The sequence below is a fragment of the Adiantum capillus-veneris genome, chromosome 6 (genome assembly GCF_014529385.1).
Source record: "Adiantum capillus-veneris isolate H3 chromosome 6, ASM1452938v2, whole genome shotgun sequence".
Lineage (NCBI taxonomy): Eukaryota > Viridiplantae > Streptophyta > Polypodiopsida > Polypodiales > Pteridaceae > Adiantum > Adiantum capillus-veneris.
Genome location: NC_140936.1, coordinates 151,240,143 through 151,259,341, shown reverse-complemented (window position 1 = coordinate 151,259,341; position 19,199 = coordinate 151,240,143). Strand labels below are relative to the sequence as shown.

The 19,199-nt window shown below is 42.5% G+C and overlaps 2 protein-coding genes across 2 annotated transcripts; both read right to left on the bottom strand.

Annotated features, from left to right (window-relative positions):
- Positions 1 to 988: 988 nt before the first annotated feature.
- LOC147456486 (uncharacterized) lies at positions 989 to 3,154 on the bottom strand (the record flags this gene model as incomplete). The annotated part of the gene is made up of 1 exon (XM_086513854.1): positions 989 to 3,154. A coding segment is annotated over one exon (987 nt), but the record flags the coding sequence as incomplete, so codon positions are not given.
- Positions 3,019 to 3,953, bottom strand: LOC147456485 (uncharacterized). Its single transcript, XM_086515488.1, has 2 exons — positions 3,607 to 3,953; positions 3,019 to 3,302 (listed from the first exon to the last, which is right to left on the bottom strand). The coding sequence occupies exons 1-2, from the start codon at positions 3,951 to 3,953 to the stop codon at positions 3,236 to 3,238; spliced, it is 414 nt and encodes a 137-aa protein (XP_086371614.1). The 3' UTR covers positions 3,019 to 3,235.
- Positions 3,954 to 19,199: the final 15,246 nt, after the last annotated feature.

Below are 19,199 nucleotides of genomic sequence, written 5' to 3'. Positions count from 1 at the left end.
ATCTCAGCAGTACCCAACATCTATAGCAAGTACTCATCAACAACTCAACATCTCAGCATTTAGGACCATTGTATTAGCATTTGTGCAAGTCAATAAAGCAAGTACTTGCTATGTGCTCTGGAAACAGAGCAAGGAGCCCTTGAGGGTGGTTGGGACCCGACATACCATGTTCTCTCTGTGTGTGTGTGTGTGTGTGTGTCCGTCCTTCATTGTCTTCATCAATTTAGTTTCTCCTTTCAAGTGAAGTAAAGTAACCTTTTGTTTGTGCAAAGTACTAGATCTCAACAAAATCCTTAAACCCTTCCGCGGCACTTGATAGATCAATCTGATAATCTCATTCAAGAAGATCAGATAGTGAAACTCATAGATACTCAATCTCTTCCACGTGAGCCATAGAAAATACTAGGCACTAGAGAACAAAGAACTAGAAATACAATTTATAAAGAGTGTTTAGTTGAGTGGAAAGATTGCTTTGAAGAGAGTTCAGCATGGGAGCAAGAAAACATGGGACACTAGAGAAAAAAGAACTAGAAATACAATTTATAAAGAGTGTTTAGTTAAGTGGAAAGATTGTTCTCAAGAGAGTTCAACATGAAAGCGAAGAAAAGGGTTCCCAATTTTAGGATTACTCCTTCCTAATGAGATTTTCGAGGATCAATTTATTTTCATAGGGGAGAGAATGTGACGTATCCTATATTGGGAAACGCAAGCATTTTGGAAATTGAAAACGACATGATATTGAGCTAAGACACATTCTTCCCTAACACTGGTTCCAGCAAAGATTTGCTCAACATGTATGCCAAGACAAATTACGCAAATCTCTCTCTTCTTCTGGAGTGTGTGTGTGCACGCTAAAAAAAGAGAAAAATGGTATAATATTTAGATTGGTTATGCCATTTCCCTCTTTCCTAACAGGGCTTGAGTTCAACTCTCCTCGTTGGCTAGATCTTTGAGGTCTCTTGGGAAAGTTTTCTACGACGTTAAAACTCTCTTCTTCTTCTTCTTCCCCTCTCTCTCTCTCTCTCTCTCTCACACACACACACACACACACACACACACACACACACACACACACACAGTCTCGTAGGCAAGGTCACCATGGTTTATAGAAAAAATAGCACAGTTGTGCAAAGCCCATTGCACTGCTCCTCCACATGTAACCCTCAGCGTGGCTTGTACATGACGGGGCTGCTCTTTATCTGTCGCTCCATTGCGCCCATGATGGCAAGACTGGGTTGTTGCAACCGAAAGCCGATTTATGCAAGACGAGGGGGCCGATGCAAGTGTACTCATTCAGCCAGACATGCAATCTCATGTTCAGAATGACATAAGCCATCTGCTTGGCCACATGCTCATCCTCGAATGTTGTCTCTTCAGTGACACTCGATCGGATGTTGTGAATGCCCATGTCCGTGTTAAAGTTGTGGCAGCCTTGATCCAGACTGCTAGCAAAGTAAGGGCTTTTCTCAATTCAAATGAGCAAGCAGATTCATGATGAGATTGTTAGTCGGGAGCTGCCGGGGGGAAACACCATGTTGTTCTTGGCAAAGCTTTGGTCCACATGTAGGTAAAGTGTGGTGTACTTTTGAAAGCCAAAAGTGTTGATTGATGGCCGTCCTGTCCAGCGTGCGGTCTCTTGGAATGCTTGTTTGCAGGTTACGCTCATCGCTCAACAGGGGCAGGCGCTTGGAAGCTGTAGGATGTTTTCAATGAATCTGGAGATATGTGCAGCAGGGGCTGGCCAAGAAAGCTGAAGACATGAAATGTGGCAGCATATGCCTTCTTTGTTGGCATGCACACGTACGAGGTCTGCTTGGAAGCAGCCAAGAGATGTAATTGCTGGGTTCATGCATACCAAGCCTCCGCAAAGTAGACAAATCTCTCTCTTGGTCAAATAAGCTTCTGTTTTACAATTCAAAGCCTTACAGAAAGACAAAAAGAGCTAGCTTCCTTCATGTGAAATTCTAAAATATCTTGTATTCTACATAGCCAAGAAAGAGAGTCCATAAGGCATTTGCCTATTTTGAGCAAGCAAAGCCAAAAAGTATTGAAATCCTAGAAAATGCACTTTTGGATACAACAACGCTCCTCAAAAGATGATGCTCTGATCCGGATATGATCAGTTCTCTACTCAGCTAGATTTTTCATCCAACTGATTTTTCTCTTCCTATCCTAGTATAGGATCTACGGGGCATGCCACCTTTACAATGGGGGATATTTCACCAGTCGTTAGGTTACTGCAACGGGGAAGCAACCGCCAAGTACTTGAAGCTAAGTGGCATATATAGATTCTTGGGGCTATAGAGAGTACAAGGAGGCCTCCTCTTGCTGTGGCATGAAAGATTTTGGTACCTGATTTTGGCTTAGGGAAAGACAACTCGAGATTATCAGAGAGAAGCAACCAATCATGATTCTCGAAGTTGTACTTGTACACAAACACCCGTTCCGGAGTGCGTAAATGCTTATGCTGAAACACCAACAAGAGGAGATCTGCATCCATTTGTACAACTTGATAAGTAGCGTGCGACATAACATCGCAAGACCTACTGAATTTGGGCATGCTGCTTTGGCTCCAATGTTCTTCGTCGAATAAAAACAAAAAAGGTAAGGCATAAGAGCGCCTTATATGGCTAGGGTATTGGAGAAAGGCAAGCACACCTTGATGGTAGTAACTTGTAAATGGAGGGTTAAGAGGTTCATTATTGAAGTTCCATTGTACCCATTTTTCCATTGTAAAGAAGTGCTTCATTGAATAAATCACCAAACCTAACCCTTCTTCTTGTTGGTGCAATGGACAATGTGTATAGTGTTGTATGATTATGTGACTATCCACAAATCGTAAAAGAATCAGAGCTATAGGACCATCTTTACTCTCTCTTTCCAATCTCAGGTGCCCACATAGGCCAAGTTCAACTGGACTTGTGCAATCGGAGGCATCCAATACTGCTCTCTCTCTAGGGAAGGTGTTGCTAAGGACAAGATAATGAATGTTGGATGCATAAGCAATGTGCTCCCAACACACCAAACTTCCCACACTACAGATTGGTTCACTCTTAGCCCCGTCCACACTTGTGAAAGGCTGCAATGGAATTGGTAAATGACGCCATTTATCACAATCTGCGTCAAATGCTACTGGCTCATACTCAAACAATTTTCAGCCATTTATCACAATCTGCGTCAAATGCTACTGGCTCATACTCAAACAATTTTCAGCCAGAGTCATCTCAAACAATTTTCAGCCAGAGTCATCCGCTCGTCGTTGAGTAGCAATCATGCAGTAAAACCAAGGAAGGTCAATGGGCCTGCCATCAACACATACAACAACGTTATTGATTGTTTGAGAGAGAGAGAGAGAGAGATTGCGTTAATTTTGTGTGTGTGTGTGTGTGTGTGTGTGTGTGCACGAGAGAGAGAGAGAGAGAGAGAGAGAGAGAGAGAGAGAGAGATTGCGTTAATTGTGTGTGCATGTGCAGTGAGAGAGTGCGGTGTGTGCATGAGTGACGTATACTGGGGGGGGGGAGAGAGAGGACGTTTGCGCTATATTATAATAGCAGAGTATTCAAAATATATAAAGAAGGCTGATGAGGATCGATCAGTTAGACATACCGCTGTCTCTTGAGAGTTGAAAGGGAGGCAGCAATGAGTTGGTTGAAGGAGGAGTGTACTGCGCGCAGGCGGAACAAGTCTCTGATGGAAAGCTTGGGCAGCACCTCCTCCGCCACCAACTCGCTAGGCAGCGTTAATGCCCATCCTGACCCCTCGGCCTCCTCCTCCCCATACCTCTTCATTTGATGACGATAACGCCCATCAGCAGACGTTGCAGCAGCGGCGCTTGATCCTGCTTCTATTTCTGATAAACGCTCTCTCTCCATCTGAATCTTAATCTTAACCTTACTCTGATTAATGCATACTATCGACGCCTGGGGTTGGTTCTTATATACGTGAAGGATCATCAGCGTCAATTTATGAATGGGCACCCAGCTTAGCATAGCCGCCCCCCTCTCCATTTTGAGAGAAATCTTCACCAATTTTGAGGTAACCGGGACAGGGCTAGAAAAATACATTTTTCCTAACCGATCCAAATAAGGGGAAACTTGAAATTCTCCCGGTTTTTAGTCAAAATTTGAAGCTTTTGCTAGTAATTACACTAAAACTTGTGTAAATTTGCGGGTTTTCTTAAAGGCAAGCTCAAAATCTACTAACCGGGATTTTATAATTTCAACCAGTTAAAATACACTAGACCCCGGTTTTTTTCTAACATTGAACTGGGAACTGCCTTCACATTTGAAGGTGACTCTCTACTTTTCGTTTTGAAGACCTTAAAAAAGTCCCCCTTTTTTTTTTGCCTGCACAAAGGGCAGATGCCTTCTCTTTTTGTTGACTAAAACTAGAAAAAAACAAGTGATAAAATCACAAGGCCTGCCAAAGGCTAGAAAGATATAAGCCTAGTAAGAAACTGAAGATGAGTAAGATCCTTACAAGGGTCACACACATGCAGATCAACCAAACGGATACATAAGTCTCACGCATTGGTAAAGAGCACACCTCACGTTTCTTTTAGAATCTTCACACACTCGATCCCACAACTTGCCCATGCAACCATACCATGTTGCTCCTCATTATCCCTCCATGGTGCCTCGTACCTTTGTTCGTTGTTGACAACTCATCATATTTTTGAGCTACAGGAATGGTAGTACAAGTTCAGCATCTTAGTAGTTCCTGGGTGTTATAAATTACTACCTATGCCTAGTTTCGGCCAATTGTACTACAAGTTGTTAGCTGCTGTAATTATCAATTCTTCTATGTAAATTTAGTGGAAACATTGAAATGAGCTTAATGCCATAACGTAGAATCTTTCACAATCATAAGAGCAACATGTCAGGCAACATTGATATCCAAGCAAAAGACCTTAATAAACCATATGGCAATATATAGCCCTCCCTCGTACCTTTTAAGTGACAAGAAAATACCATTGCACTCTAGTGAGGGCAATCTAGCCTTCTCAAGCAGTAAAACTTTTTTTGTAAAGCTAGCTTTGCAAACAACACTTTCAATCCGCAACAATCTTCATGCCTTATTATTCAGTGAAAGTACTACTATCACATATAAAATCACATCATAGCTCTCCTCAAGCACAATACAATATTTACTTCCCACATTGTGGACTTCGACAACATCATGAACAACTATGAGGGATTGATTGCAGACCTAACTAGCTACAGTTGGGGGACATAGACTCCCAGCCCAACAGGGCCTACAGCCTTCACCAAACCAAACCTCTCAGCTTGGCATCTCCATACTACTTGCAGAAGCTAATAGCTTGGTGCATTTATCATCCTCCTCCATTTTGTATAACATCCACCTATAACAGCTATGGCGAGTTTGATCACCACACCACCATCGCCGCTTTCACAACTCCCTTTTGCCCTCTCCTCTTGCTACCGCTCTAGTATTGGGCAAAGATGCCCATCTCAGAGATGATCATAGTAGTATTAAAAGCACTAACATTGTCGAGCATGGATACATTGTGGAGCTGCATGTGATAAGAGCAGTAGGGTGCAAGCTCAACATCTCTCACTCAATGTCTATGAATGGTGGGACACTTATCGACTCCCGTCAAGACCTGTCATGCAGGAGTTGCAAACAGAGGCCGCCATGGCCCCTAGTGCAACCTCTCTCTCTTCTGCACCTCTCTGCCATGTCCCCCACGATCGAAACCAGAGAAACCCTCATAAGCTAGAGTGTGAGATTGACGAGAAAAAACAGCAAAGGTCCAGGGTGGTCAAACTTTGATCTATGCAACCAATAGCGGAGTTGTGGGCACTGGGACCTGCGTGAGAAGCTGTCACATATTGGGGATTCCTAGCCTCTAGGAAATTATACCTCTAGGCTCTAATTCGTTATTCTACATGTCATCGTCACATGGACGCACAATCTATGCAATAATAAGTGGGGGAGTACTCGATAGTAGCCTAGTGTATCATTGAACTTGCACTCCCTCTTGTTGTCGTTAAGTCTTTATCATTTAAGCTCGTTTCATGCTTTGAAACGCACCCCAAAATCTTTTCCTTGGTGTTTCATATTTCAAATCTCAAGACATGTCCATCATTAGATGTACACAATTTTCATTTAAATGAGTGTCTACTATCCTATTTCAACCAATCAACATTTTTTGCCCATCAAAAATTTCTTGAAAATACAACTCAATCTTTTTTCTATTTTAGTCAGAAAAAAGAGAAGGCATCACTATAGCCTTTGCCCTTTGGGCAGGCCAAAAAAAAGAGCGAGTTATATTTTCAAACTTTTTTTTATAGGCCAAAAATGTTGATTGATTGAAATGAGATAGTGGACACTCATTTAAATGAAGAGCGTGTAAATCTAACGATGGACATGTCTTGAGTTTTAAAATACGAAATGAATGCTCATTTTACGAAGGAAAAGATTTTGGGTTGCCTTTGAAATCATAACACGTTGAAAGCGTCATAGGTTAAATGATAAAGACTTAACATGGGTGGCTCCACAAATCCCAAGAGCCACATTTTCATTTTGAGACTAGAGATTTTTGGCATGTGGAAGGCCATAGGGTTGTCGAGGCCGGATGAGCACGACGTGGCAAGGGTTTGCTAAAGCATGCTTTCCAAAGTTTTGTGGTGGCGCATTGTAGTTTTCGTTGTTTGCTCATGACAGAGGAAGTGGTGCTTGCAATTGAGGTTGGAGTGGCTATACTCTTATGGCGACGTGTGCTTTGCAAACTTCAGCGCACTGCTTCTGGCAAAGGAAGCAATGTGTGGAGGTCATCTTCTTGTGGCTGTAGGTCTTGCGGCAGCCTTTTGAGGCTTACGGTGCATCGCGTCATGCTGGGAGAGGCAAGCTCTGGTTTGATCGATCATGCTAGGTTCGTCCTCAGTTTTTGTGGCCGACAGCAAGGTCTTTGGAAGGAAACCAAAATGTACTCCACTAATCTCGTTCTGAGGCTTCTCTGCAAGCTCCAGCACACATGCCTCCACATGGTTCTTGTATCTTATCTAGAAGGCACGAATTTTGTCTCAGCTGGTTAGAATCTTGCCAAGGTGTTGAATGAAAAATTGTGTGTGCTTTTTCTGTAAATGTGCTAGCTAGTTATCTTTATTTTAGCAAATGAGATTTGAGGTGCTGTTGTGTGGTGAAAGATTGTCTCTGTGGTCTACAATTGCCCTTGAGAATGCTTTTCGTCAGCAAATGAGCTTTGAGGTGTTTTTGTGTGGTGAAAGATCGTCTCTGTGGTCTACAATTGCTCTTGAGAATACTTGTCCTCAGCAAGCCGTAAAAGGTCAGATTTGAAGTGCCTCTTGACAGCATAAAGTGGAATGCTGCTCAAATATCCATCGTGGCTTGCGGGCTTGAAGCCTTGTAAGAAGCTGATGTAGTTTCATCTCAGATCTTGGAAGTTGTTTGGAGCTCCTCTGTCATCATGGCATCTTGTGGTGGCGATGCTATTGGCGAGGATAGTGCAAGTAACGGCTCACCCACCGATGGTGAGAGTATCAACTTCTCCGGAGGTTCACTTTGTTTCCTTTTTGCCAAATTCTTGTCATGCTCGGTTGTGTGCTGAAATCAAATTTTCTATTCGTCCAATTGGGGGTCTTGTCTAAAGAGTCAGCCAGGTGCATGCCAATGGTGCATTTTTTTGTTGCTAGTGTTGGTTTCTTTTCCCCTTATATGTGTTGTGGTCGAGAATGCTGCCCTGGTCGCTTGCTGCTTGTTTGTGCAGGTCGTTGTTGACGTGTGTTTTTAGTTCACTTGTGATGCCTAAGAGCGTACACTGGCTAAATTGGTTGTTTCTCCATTGGGGACCATCATTGGCATGATTTGTGAGCTGAATTTCTTTTTTGAATGCTCATTGTAGTCTTGCAACGCTGTTTCTGCACATAAAATTTTCCCATGTTTTTTTCTTGAACTGAGGCGTATAGGCTGCGTTCTTGGATTGATGGGTGCAATGATCGCTTGCTATTCGTGTCGGAAAGTGCAGTGTTGACTTGTTGCATTATGGCTCTGTGCCTTTGAGTGGGCATGATTTGCTTGTAGTTGTGGCAATGTCTTTTGCTCAGCTGATCCTATTTTCACCATCCAATGCCTCCACCCCAAGCCTGCCAACTCATCGAGCCCAGTGCAACATCCAATATTGCGTGTCCAAGTCCACCAGGTTGCATGATTGATGCAAACTGGTTTTGCTAGTCGATCGTCATTTGCCTTGCATATTTTGGCTGCCGTGAAGTGCGCATGATTTATCGTGCGGCTCACTTATTCTCGCTAATGCTTTTTGCTGAAGTGTTTTGGTTGTGCTTCCACTGCCTTGCTCCCACAATAGCCAACTAGCCAGTCCCCTAGGGTTTTTCTCGTTGGGAATCTCAGCCTGGCCTCCCAAAGCGGCGCCAGAAGCCATACCCCATGCTTCCGAGTGTTTTGCTTGCATGGCCCGGTTGTCCTTGGCGTTGGTGAGTGTGATGTGTGCCGGTCATTTCTATGTTGTCTTTGGCTTGCTCAGATGGTGAATGTTTTGCTTGGGTGCAGCGCACCCGATGTTAGAGAGTTCTGCTGAGTTGCCCCCAAGCATGAACTCTGGACAAGGCGTAGTCGAGAAGAGGTGCAGGTGCTCCCTGTTTGAGGAAATCCCTACTAGCCATTTTGCTGCTGGTGCAGGTATGGCGAACATACACTGTTATGGAATTGATATTCTACTATTTACTCGAAGATACCATACCGAGGGGACAAGTAGACCTTTGACTTTACAGTAGGATGTCCGCCAGAATTAGATTGCCAAGCTTCTGGAAAGGCCTCATCAGCTTCAGTGCCTCCCCACAGCAAGACCATAATCTCCCCAAGGTTTGCAGAATGTCCCTTCTTTCCTTCCAGCATATGATGTGAGTGTTGACATCGATGCTGGCACTGAGCTAGTTCCTAGAATAGCTGCCATTGATCCTGGCATTGGTGGCTTTGGTGGGTTTTTTTTCCGCTTGGTGATTCTAATCTTATCACTAGTACAGATGGTGTGGGAATCAAAATAAAGCTTGTTTTTGAGATGGGAACACATGATACCATAGGGATCGATTTGGTTGCTATGAGTGTCAATGACATTGTGACATTTGGTGCAAAGCCGGGGTTTTTTTTCTTGGACTATTTTGCAACAAGTCAACTTGATGTTGACCTGATAGAAAGTAATCAAGGGTATTGTGGAAGGGTGTAAGCAATCAGATTGTGTCCTCCTCAGTGGTAAGAGATACCAAGCTTTTACACAAAAGGAAAGTATGATCTTAGTGTTTTTGCAGACGGCACAAACGTACCACCTCCCGGCACGAAGCTCAGCTTCTCCCATGCAGGCCACGAACCCTCACCACCCCATATTGGCTTTCTATCTCCTTGTCATTATGTGAGCAGAAGCGGTACAACGACAATATGTACAAAGATAGAGTGCACAGCTATTGAACAACATGCAGCAATAGGTGCTCGTGTACTCACAGTCGAAACAATTTTGAGAAGTTGACACCTAGTGATACTCCCTAGCACCACGCATCAGACACTCGGAGCTGAGCAAAGAAGCCAGACTCGAGCAGTCAAGCCAGCACGTCACCAACCGTCCATGACGTCAGCTATTCTCTGCATTCTCAGAATGACACACACACACCCTCGTAAACAGACCAATCTCTCTCTGATCTCTCTCTCTCTTTAGAATTTCCAACAAAATCTGTAATAATCATAGTTTGCAGCCATTGACAAGTCGGTGTCATCATTCAAGTGCTAACCTCCATCGCAACTTTTAATTAAGCAGTATTGACGGGTTCTAACAAAGGACATTAATTATCTAGCTACCTCACATAGCTGACATAGTAATTTTGGTAAAAGATTATGAGCCTCCAACCTGATATTTATGAATCTTTTGTTCATCCCAACAACCTTATCTCTGATACCACTGCTAGAAACAGAAACATGGCTGCCCTGCAAAATACCCAAGATAACACAATATCTAGCATAAACGGACAAGTTTGCATACCTAGCGATTCCCATAGCACATAAACCACGACGTATGTGAACAGAGAGAGACTGAGAGCGAGACAAAACAAAAGAGCGCGCGCATGCGCACCTCCAAGAGCGAAGTGCTACGCCGGCACTTCCAGAGAGGAGAGAGGAGAGGAAAATACACAGACACTGGGTGCAATCTCCCTCCGTGAAAGAGTGACCAATTCCCTCTTGCACGTATTTGATTTATAGATTTCTTGAATGGTCAAATTGAGTACAAACTGGTCGACCGGTCATAAATGGCCAAAGCTCATAAAAGAGCACTTGAATAATAAAATGTACAATATATATATTTCCATTCACATAGGCCTAGCTCAATCAATCCTTTTTCACCTGTCAACTGCAATATATAGTAGAATATCAATTCCATAACATACACGTGCTCTTTGAGGGGTAAACTTGACGAGTCTATGTTGTGGTCTGTTGCAATATGCTCTTCAATGTGCAACCGCATCAAGATTGTGTTTTGTTTTTTGTGCCCAAAGCAGATTTGCCGCTAGGAGAGGAGTCCAGCCGAGAACCACCTTTGACTTTGCATCAGCCAGGCTCCCCAACTCGTTGGTCAAGCACAACTCAAGCCTCATTGCCTGCAGTCAGCCAACCCTTAGGTGCTCGCAATTCATTCGACGGTTGCAAGTCGCCTAACCAAGGGAAAGCATTGATAATCAAAGAAGCCCTGCCGTTGTTCGTGATCGCCGATATAGATGAGGGAAGCAAATCTTTTTCAATAGAGGGGAAAATCTTGGATTGGTATGGCACATTCCGTTACATCTCCCTTGGGCAGAAGGAAAACCCTTAGGTGCTCGCAATTCATTCGACATTTTTGACGTCGTTTGCACCGACACGATCACAATAGTCATTGTAGATCCTTTCATTGAGACCTACACGGAGGAGCTCAGGGTTTCCTTCCTTGTCAGGATTGATTCTTCTCCACTTGTGAGGGCTAAAAACCATAACGGTGGCTCGGCTTTATTTTCCTTGCATATCTATGCATCGACAACCATTCAAGCTTGTGATTCATTCCCTATATCTTTGGCTTTCTATCTTGAGACCAATATAAGCACATTCCTTGTTGATGCTAGAAGTTTTGAGATTGCTAGTGCACGTCCGCCTTTGACCACACTGGCATTCGTCGTTTTGCAAAGTCGCGATTTCTACAAGAGAGTTGACACTACAATCAGAGATTTGCTTGTGGCCCAACTCGAGAAGACAAAGCAATTGTGCGTATGTGTAGCATTGGTTTTATGTTTCCTTCCTTTCACGGTTGATAAACCTTTTGTTGTGTGTAGGTGAGCTTCATCAACTCTCGAAAGCATGACTATAAGCTCTACACCACATGCTAGAATCTCAAAATTGTCTGTCATTTTCTGTCTTTATACCCTTGAGTTAACATTATATATGGAAAATTATATAAGTTGATCGCATTACACAAAGCATATGAAAGGGGGCTTGAAAAATTGCATGTCAAAAAGAAAATTCTTTTATGCCTGGCAATCTTGGTGATTTTATCGCTTGTTTTTTGTAGCATTAGGAGCATTCCTGCTCATAAGATACAAAGGTGCACCTTTGGGTATCACTCAGCAACAATCGAACTCGTGACTTGGATCACGTCACTCAAATGCTCAGTCAATCGAGCCATCTCTCGTTGACCACAAAAAAGTCCCCTTTTCCTTCTACACAAGCTGGAAGGCCATACAACTATTTTTTTCCAATTTTCCTTCTCTATAACCCCTTGGAAGGTTGTTGCACCCTTTAAAGTTAAGGTTTGGATGAGAGAGAGAGAGAGAGAGAGAGAGAGAGAGAGAGAGAGAGAGAGAGAGAGAGAGAGAGAGAGTTAAGAGCTTGTAGTAGGTATTTTATCTTCTTGAACACATCGCAAGGTACAACCTTCAAATTTCCTTTTGAAATGATCAAGTGCCAATGGTCTAGCTTTCTAAACATGAAGAAGATGCACTAAAAGAACAGACTGTCCCATGAAGTAGATACTGAATGGAAAGCAACAATGGATTGGGAGTTGATAGTTCTCCACTTAGTCAATGTAACCCAGCTCACTCCCAACCAAATCAATGCTCAATGGCATCAACAGTCGTTGCCCTACCCTTTAATAAAGGTGGAGCTACTGCAAGTCAAAGAAAGACTTTACAAGGATATGCCAAAAGAAGGTTCATATGCTCCCCACCCCAAATGGAGAAAGAACTGGCTCAACAAGAACTCAAGATACCTCATTCTGTTTACAAGAGTACCTGCAACAATATAGAGAGACCCTACAATCTGTCTTGTACCAAGGGTAAGGACATGGCCAACACATGAAGCATTGAGGAAGAACTTGGCTCAACTACCCGAGACTGCCAGCTCTAGATAGGGACCAGCAATGGAGGAATACATGGTGAAAACCCTAACGGGAGCCATGAACTTCTTCAAGAGCCTCCCTGACCTCTCATGAGCAATGCTTTATAAAATCTGCAGAATGCTGCCTACATGCATTCAAGCTTTTCATGAGCCTGAGCAAGCAAGAGCCCATGGATGTCTTTCCTAGAAGGTAACAAGGGCTTGTGCTACGATTTGAGTGGACAGCCTTCAAAAGAAGTCCTCTACGACTTCTACGCCAGATGTATGTTTTTGTCATGAAGCAATATGTTGGAATTTGAAGAGGTCTTTTAAACAGGATTCTTCACGTGGCACACAAAGATATTCGAGCTAGTGATCAACAATTTGACATCAAGGTTGGTTGGCTATTCTGCCATCGAACTTAAATACAAAGTCATTGTTCAGTTTTTGCAAGTCCCTGACAAAGAAAGACGCATCAAATATGAGAAAGCTCTACACGCACTTAAAGACCACCTCGCCAGCAGTCGTCAATCCGAAGACTACTTCAGTCCATGAAATTGTATCAAGGGACAACACAGTCGAGGAGGGGGGGAATGTTAGGAGCAAGCTAACCCATGTAACATTTTTCGAGAGTTTTAACACTTATTCTTTTGATAAATCAAGAATATTGTAACTCCTATTTTCCAGGTGAATAATATAATCAATGAGCTGGGGCTATAAGCTTCCAGATTCTATCAACTTATCCTTAGCTAGAGCTCCTAGATTACTAGTTTTTGACCAAAGAAACCTTGGCTAAGGTATAAAAGCCAATTTTTGTAAGTTATTTTAAAGTTTTTGGATAATAGAAACACAGCGTGAGCTAATGGCACTCACTTCTCTCCTTCTTGTGCTTCCTATTCCCTTCCCATTTGTCACATTGCAGTGCCGTCTATGTTGTGTTGCAACCACAGGTAAGAGCTCTATGCATTGAAGTAAACATCTCATGGTAAACTGTCGCTTTTGGCATATCACCGGACCCACGGCCTAATCTCATTATAAGTAGGAATTTAAGATAGGAAATCACAAAATAAGCATAGGTCATTCAGGGTAAAAAAACAACTAGGTCAAAAACTCACTGCTGTTAATAATCTCGATTTTTGTACTTCATCAAAAGTGAAATTTAAGACCATAAACATGTGTGCTTAGGTTTTATATACTTGTCCTAGAAGTTTCGTAACATTCGGATGTCATTTGATGTTGTAACGATCATGTGTTGTTTACCGATTAGTGATTAGCTTTTGATGACTTAGGTCATTTGAGTGTAGCTTGTGTTAGATGTGAGTTTTCTATTGTTTTCCAAGAGATTGACACCCTCTTGTAGCCTCTATGCACTAGTCGAGTCAACTTCGTCCCATGGATTGACAATTATGTTCGTGGTTCTCGCTATGATTGCAATAAGATAGGAGTGAGGTTAGAAACCCATCCCACAACAATGTTCGGAATAAACATTTTTTGACGATGTAGTAAAAAAAACTTCTCACAATACCATTGAATTTGAATATCAAGACATGAGTGTGTGTCTCCTAGATCCACCATGTCAAATGTAGAACACAAAATCTTCTTTACTTGCTTATAAAAGTTGACATTGTTGGAAAGAAAAATGTGATTCCGGAATGTCTAATTTTCAATTTTAGAAGCGTTGAGTGACTTTAGAGTCATAATGGGTGGTGAAGTTACAATGTTTCAAACTGTGGTGTTTGGATGGCAATACTATGCATTATAGCCCGGGCTTTCTGCGAAAGAGAATGTTTAAAATGCAGTCACTGTTGAATTTTTAGGTTTTATAAAAGTGTCCTATTTTACATTGTCTCCTTTATAAGTGACTTGCAAGGTCCATTTTAAAGTCACTTTCTTGTTTTTGAGCTTCTCTCATCTTCTCCATTGCTTCCTTGCTCTATCCATCCCCAAGCACGTGCCATTGTCTCTTGCACTCTGCTAGTAAGAATGGTTGCTGCTAATCAAGCCCTTGTTGACCAAGTCCTTGCGCATGACTTAGGACACATTATGGAGAAGCTTAATGCCGTGTTCCAGGTATCCATCGACATGGAGGCTACCATCGAACTGCATGATGATGCATTGAAGCGATTACATCCTACATGGAGACACATATAGAAAAGTACTCCATCAATTTTGAAGATGAAGAAGGTTTGTGGGTGCCAGTTGATCTCCTCAAGCACACCTTCAAAGAAGACAGTAGTTTCCGCTTCATATTGGGTAGGGTGATCAAAGGGCTCACCAAGGAGCACTACAAAGAGGAAGAGGAGGACAACCTCATAGACTTGGGCATGGGGAAGATCGACACGGGATTTATGAGGTGGGACATTGCGGTCACTGTGATGGTGATGGTCCAAGGCAAGCCTCCTTTGGAAGATGTTGACCAAGACCTAGAACTGGAGGATATTGAAGATGAGATCTAGAGCTGCTATTGTGCACCTTGCATCTAATTATAGTGGACGGTCAATAATTTCTCTTCCTTGACGACATTACCCACTTCCTTGAAATGCATCAGAACAAAGCCCTCTCTGTTCTTACAATATATGATGGGGTTCGTGATACAAGGGACCCCAGTCAAAAGATAGAGTTCCAAGTGGACTACTCCTCTGCTCCCCTCATCAACATGCTAGCCTTTCCAGAGGGACATAATTCCATGGATTCCCTTGTGGTGATAGCTCTACAAACCATCGATGAGAAAAATTTCTACAAGAGTGTTCCCAAAAGTATCTTTGCTCCCCACAAACGTCTCATGTGCTCGAAGCACACTGACCTTGGCACAATCGACATAACTAACAAGAACCTTTGTGATCAAGATAATACAACACTAGTAAGTACTTCATTCTTCTCAATTCTCATTGTTGTTTCTTAGAATCATAATCCGACATTGTTTCCTTGCAATCCGCTCTGAACATGTATCAATTTACCCAACGAAAAGGTGAATCTCGCACGAAGAGTGACTCAAAGGACGCCGCCCTATGGCATTATCACCCAAGCTTCAATGAAGAGATGATTTGGGTCATCCACAATGAATATATAGACTATGCATGAGTGGAGATGTACAAGTGTAGAGTGCTAAGCTCTATTTTGGCCGAGTTTTTTACAACCTTAAATGCCCACAAATATATTCTTGTAAACAGAGAGGCAACAATCCATAGTTTTGGTGAGAAAGGAGTCGGAAGCCTTTTAGGATATTACGGCCTTTGCCTCGGGCAAGGAATAACAAGCAAGGAAGATATTTTATCACGCATTGGTGAAAAACCAGCTTTAAGGAGCTTAGGTCAAGATGCTTTCAATGAGCTTGTAAAAAGGCTATCATAACCACGTGCATTGCACGTCTCGATATATCTTTGACATTAATAAAGTTATCAGCTTGAGTGAAGTTTTGTTTCGATACATGTGTCCCATGAGCCATTTACACACTAACATGATTTTGTCTTGCTGTAGGTGAGCCCCATGGGCCGTATGAACCCCACCGCCATGCACATGGAGAAATATCGAGCCGTTCCATGGCCCCGTGTGCCACGAAGTGAATTTTGGCAGTTTGATCTGGTGAAACTACCAAAAGTTGCTCCATGGCACACGGGGCGGTTGATATTCTTCCATGTGCATGGCAATAGGGTTCATACGGCCCATGGGATCAAGATGGGCACCACATGAGTTGTACTTGATACTTGCCAAATGACACGGATCTTGCGAGTGAGCGTTGAAACATTTGTTATGAGCACCTTGAAGATTGAATGTGCATCATGAGCCATTTGCGTACTAACATGATGTCTTCTTGCCCTAGTTGAGGTCAAACTGCCAAAAGTCACTCCATGATACATGGGGCCATGGAACGGCTTGTTATTCCACCATGTGCACGACAACGGGGCTCATACGGCTGGTGGGGCTTGAGATGGGCACCACATCAGCCCAACTTCTACTTTCCAGCTCACACAAACCTCGCAAGCGGATTGATTAGAGAAATTTGCCCAAGTAATCAACGTTCAAATCCATAACCAACACAAGCTTAAAATTTCAGACAATACATTGCAATTGCAAAACATAGATATGATAATTTCATTTTCAAAACAATTACATGATAAAGCTAGTAAAGATGCCGCTTGAGAAGCTACAATGGATTTTCTATCTAGGTTTTACAAAAGCGATCATTACCACGTAGGTGAAGTGTTATGTTCATGTTTGAGGGCTTAATAGTCACACGCTTAGCATGGTCCATTGCCAAAACGGTGTCTTGAAAGAGGGATATAATAATATCCTCCACTACTTGCCGCAATGCACCTAGTGCCGTGCTTCCATCCTTGTTACGTTGTTTGAGTACTCATCCATAATCTCTTTCACAAGCAGGGAAAATGGAGCTGAGGGATGATAAGCTGTGTACTCTTTAGGTACTTGCAGATTTCACGCAATGCACATGTGCTAGGTCTCCAACAATGCTTCTTCTTGAGAGGTGGTGGTTGTGGTGGAGTCTGGGAGTGCGAGCCCAGAGGGCATTATTGTTGGGGTACTTCTTACGCCTCTCATCACACTGGTTGTGAAAGGAGAAGACTAATGTCGTGTGCTAGTATCCACCCAACCATGCTATCTTATAGCCTCTCCCTAGCGTACACAATGTCCGGCCATGCTGGTGTCCTTGCTCGTAGGACCCGTGTCCTTACATTACCCCCCCCCCCCTTGAAGAATCGTTTTTGTCCTAAAAAACAAACATAGGAAAACATTTCTTAAGTGCAGAGACATTCTCCCATGTAGAACCTTCTTTAGATCTATCTAGCCATTTTACCAACACATGTCATCTAACATGATGTCTGGTGCCAAGCTCATGAGAATCCAAAATCTTTTCGGGTTCATGAGGGATGCTTGGCAGTTCTATAATGTCAACTAACACACATGTGTCAATGACATTATCATTATGTCCTGGCCGTTTTCGTAAAAGGCTAACATGAAAAACAGGATGAACTCGTGAGTGCTCGAGAAGAGCTAACTTATATGCCACTTGACCTATACGTTTGAGAACGATAAGCGGTCCACAATAATGTGGTGAAGGTTTAGCAATTTTTCCCGTCTTCAAAATTTCTAAATGCTTTAGAGCTTTGAGGAAACCTTGTCTCCTTCATGGAAAGTAGCAAGGTGGCAATGCTCATATGTGTACTTCTTATATCGAACTTGAGCTTGCTTAACATTCTATCGAGCAACTCGAAGCATATCAAAATGGTGCTTGATAAAATCCTTCATTTTTTGTATCTTCTCTGTAGCCAACCACATTGTATACGAGTGATCTAGGTTTAAAACCATATAAAAGCATAAATGGGCTAAACCCTGTAGTCACATGCTTTGAACAATTATAAGCAATTCCAATATAGGCAAGTAGTCTTCCCAATTGGTTTGCTTCTTGTCAATGTACGCTCGTATAATATCCTCTAGCACTTGATTAACCCTTTCGGTTAGACCATCTGTTTGTGGATGATCAGTCGTACTAAGATTAAGTGTAGTTTCCAACTTTCTGAACACTTCTCTCCATAAGTGATTATCAAACTTTCCATCTTTGTCACTAATGATACTAGCTGGAAGACCATATAGTCTATATATGCTCTATAAATAGCCGTGCTAATTTCAATGTCTTAATCGTAATCTTAGTGGGAATGAATCGACACATCTTTGTTAGACGGTCTATGATTACCCTTATGGCATCATGGCCACGATTTGTATTAGGTAGTCCTACTACAAAATCCATAGAGATACAATCCACTACCACTTACCTTTTGAAATCTCTGAAGGATGTAAAAGGCTACCTACCTTGAGGCGCTCTGCCTTATTAACTTGGAAACGTTGGCAGTTTAGTACGTACTCTTGAACATCATGATGTAAACCTAACCAAGAAAATTGCAGTCGAACTAAGGCATACGTCCTACAAATACTTGGATGAGCAGCACTTGGACTATCATGACACTCAAATAATATTTGGTGCCTAGTGTCTGAGTCCTTTGGCAACACATACTCTACCCTTGTGGAGTAAGTAGCCATCGTTAATGGAAAATTTAGTCCATCACTTAAGCTTGTCTTGAGTAGGGGTGGAGCTCTGTGTGTTGGCGCTTTTATCTTCATGTGCAGAAACATGTTGATCTGACTGTGGAGAGATGTGAAGGTGAGGAATCCCTTCTTAAAAATGCACTTCACGCTTAAGCATATGATTGATCTTGTGCACACTTGCCACGTAATGACTCCAAAAATCCATTCTTTATTTTTGTGAATCAAGTGAATTAATATGAGGCATCCGGCTTAGTGCATCCGCTACTACATTATATCGCCCCTTGCAATATCATAGCTTACAATCATAATCTTTAGGAACTCCGCATATCTAGCTTTATGACCCTTCAAGTCTGTTTGAGTAGTGAACCATTTTATACTCTCATGGTCAAAAACCACTTCAAACTCGACACCATATAAATAGTGTCGCCACTCAAACTCAAAAACCACTTCAAAATCGACACCATATAAAGAGTGCCGCCACTTTTTTGAGGGGTGAAATCTGGCAAAGAGCTCCCTCTCATAGACACAATAATTCTATTGAGCTCTATCCAAATTTTTACTTTCAAAGGTTATAGGCCTTCTCTCCTCGAGAAGTACCGCACCAATTGCTTTATCACTAGCATCAATCTCTACCACAAATGTATTAAGTGGGTCAACAATTGCTAGGATGGGAGTCTACAGCTAGCTTCAACTATTCAAAACTACGTTGTTGGGCTTCTTCCCAAGGAAAGGTCTTACCTTCTGTTTTGAGTTGATCC

What these genes read in the sequence shown, in the direction of transcription:
- LOC147456485 (XM_086515488.1), bottom strand. Translation starts at nt 3,953, where the DNA reads ATGATCCTTCACGTATATAAGAACCAACCCCAGGCGTCGATAGTATGC. An exon ending in TCAACTCTCAAGAGACAGCG is followed by an intron (nt 3,303 to 3,606) that starts GTATGTCTAACT and finishes TGTTGATGGCAG; the next exon opens with GCCCATTGACCTTCCTTGGT.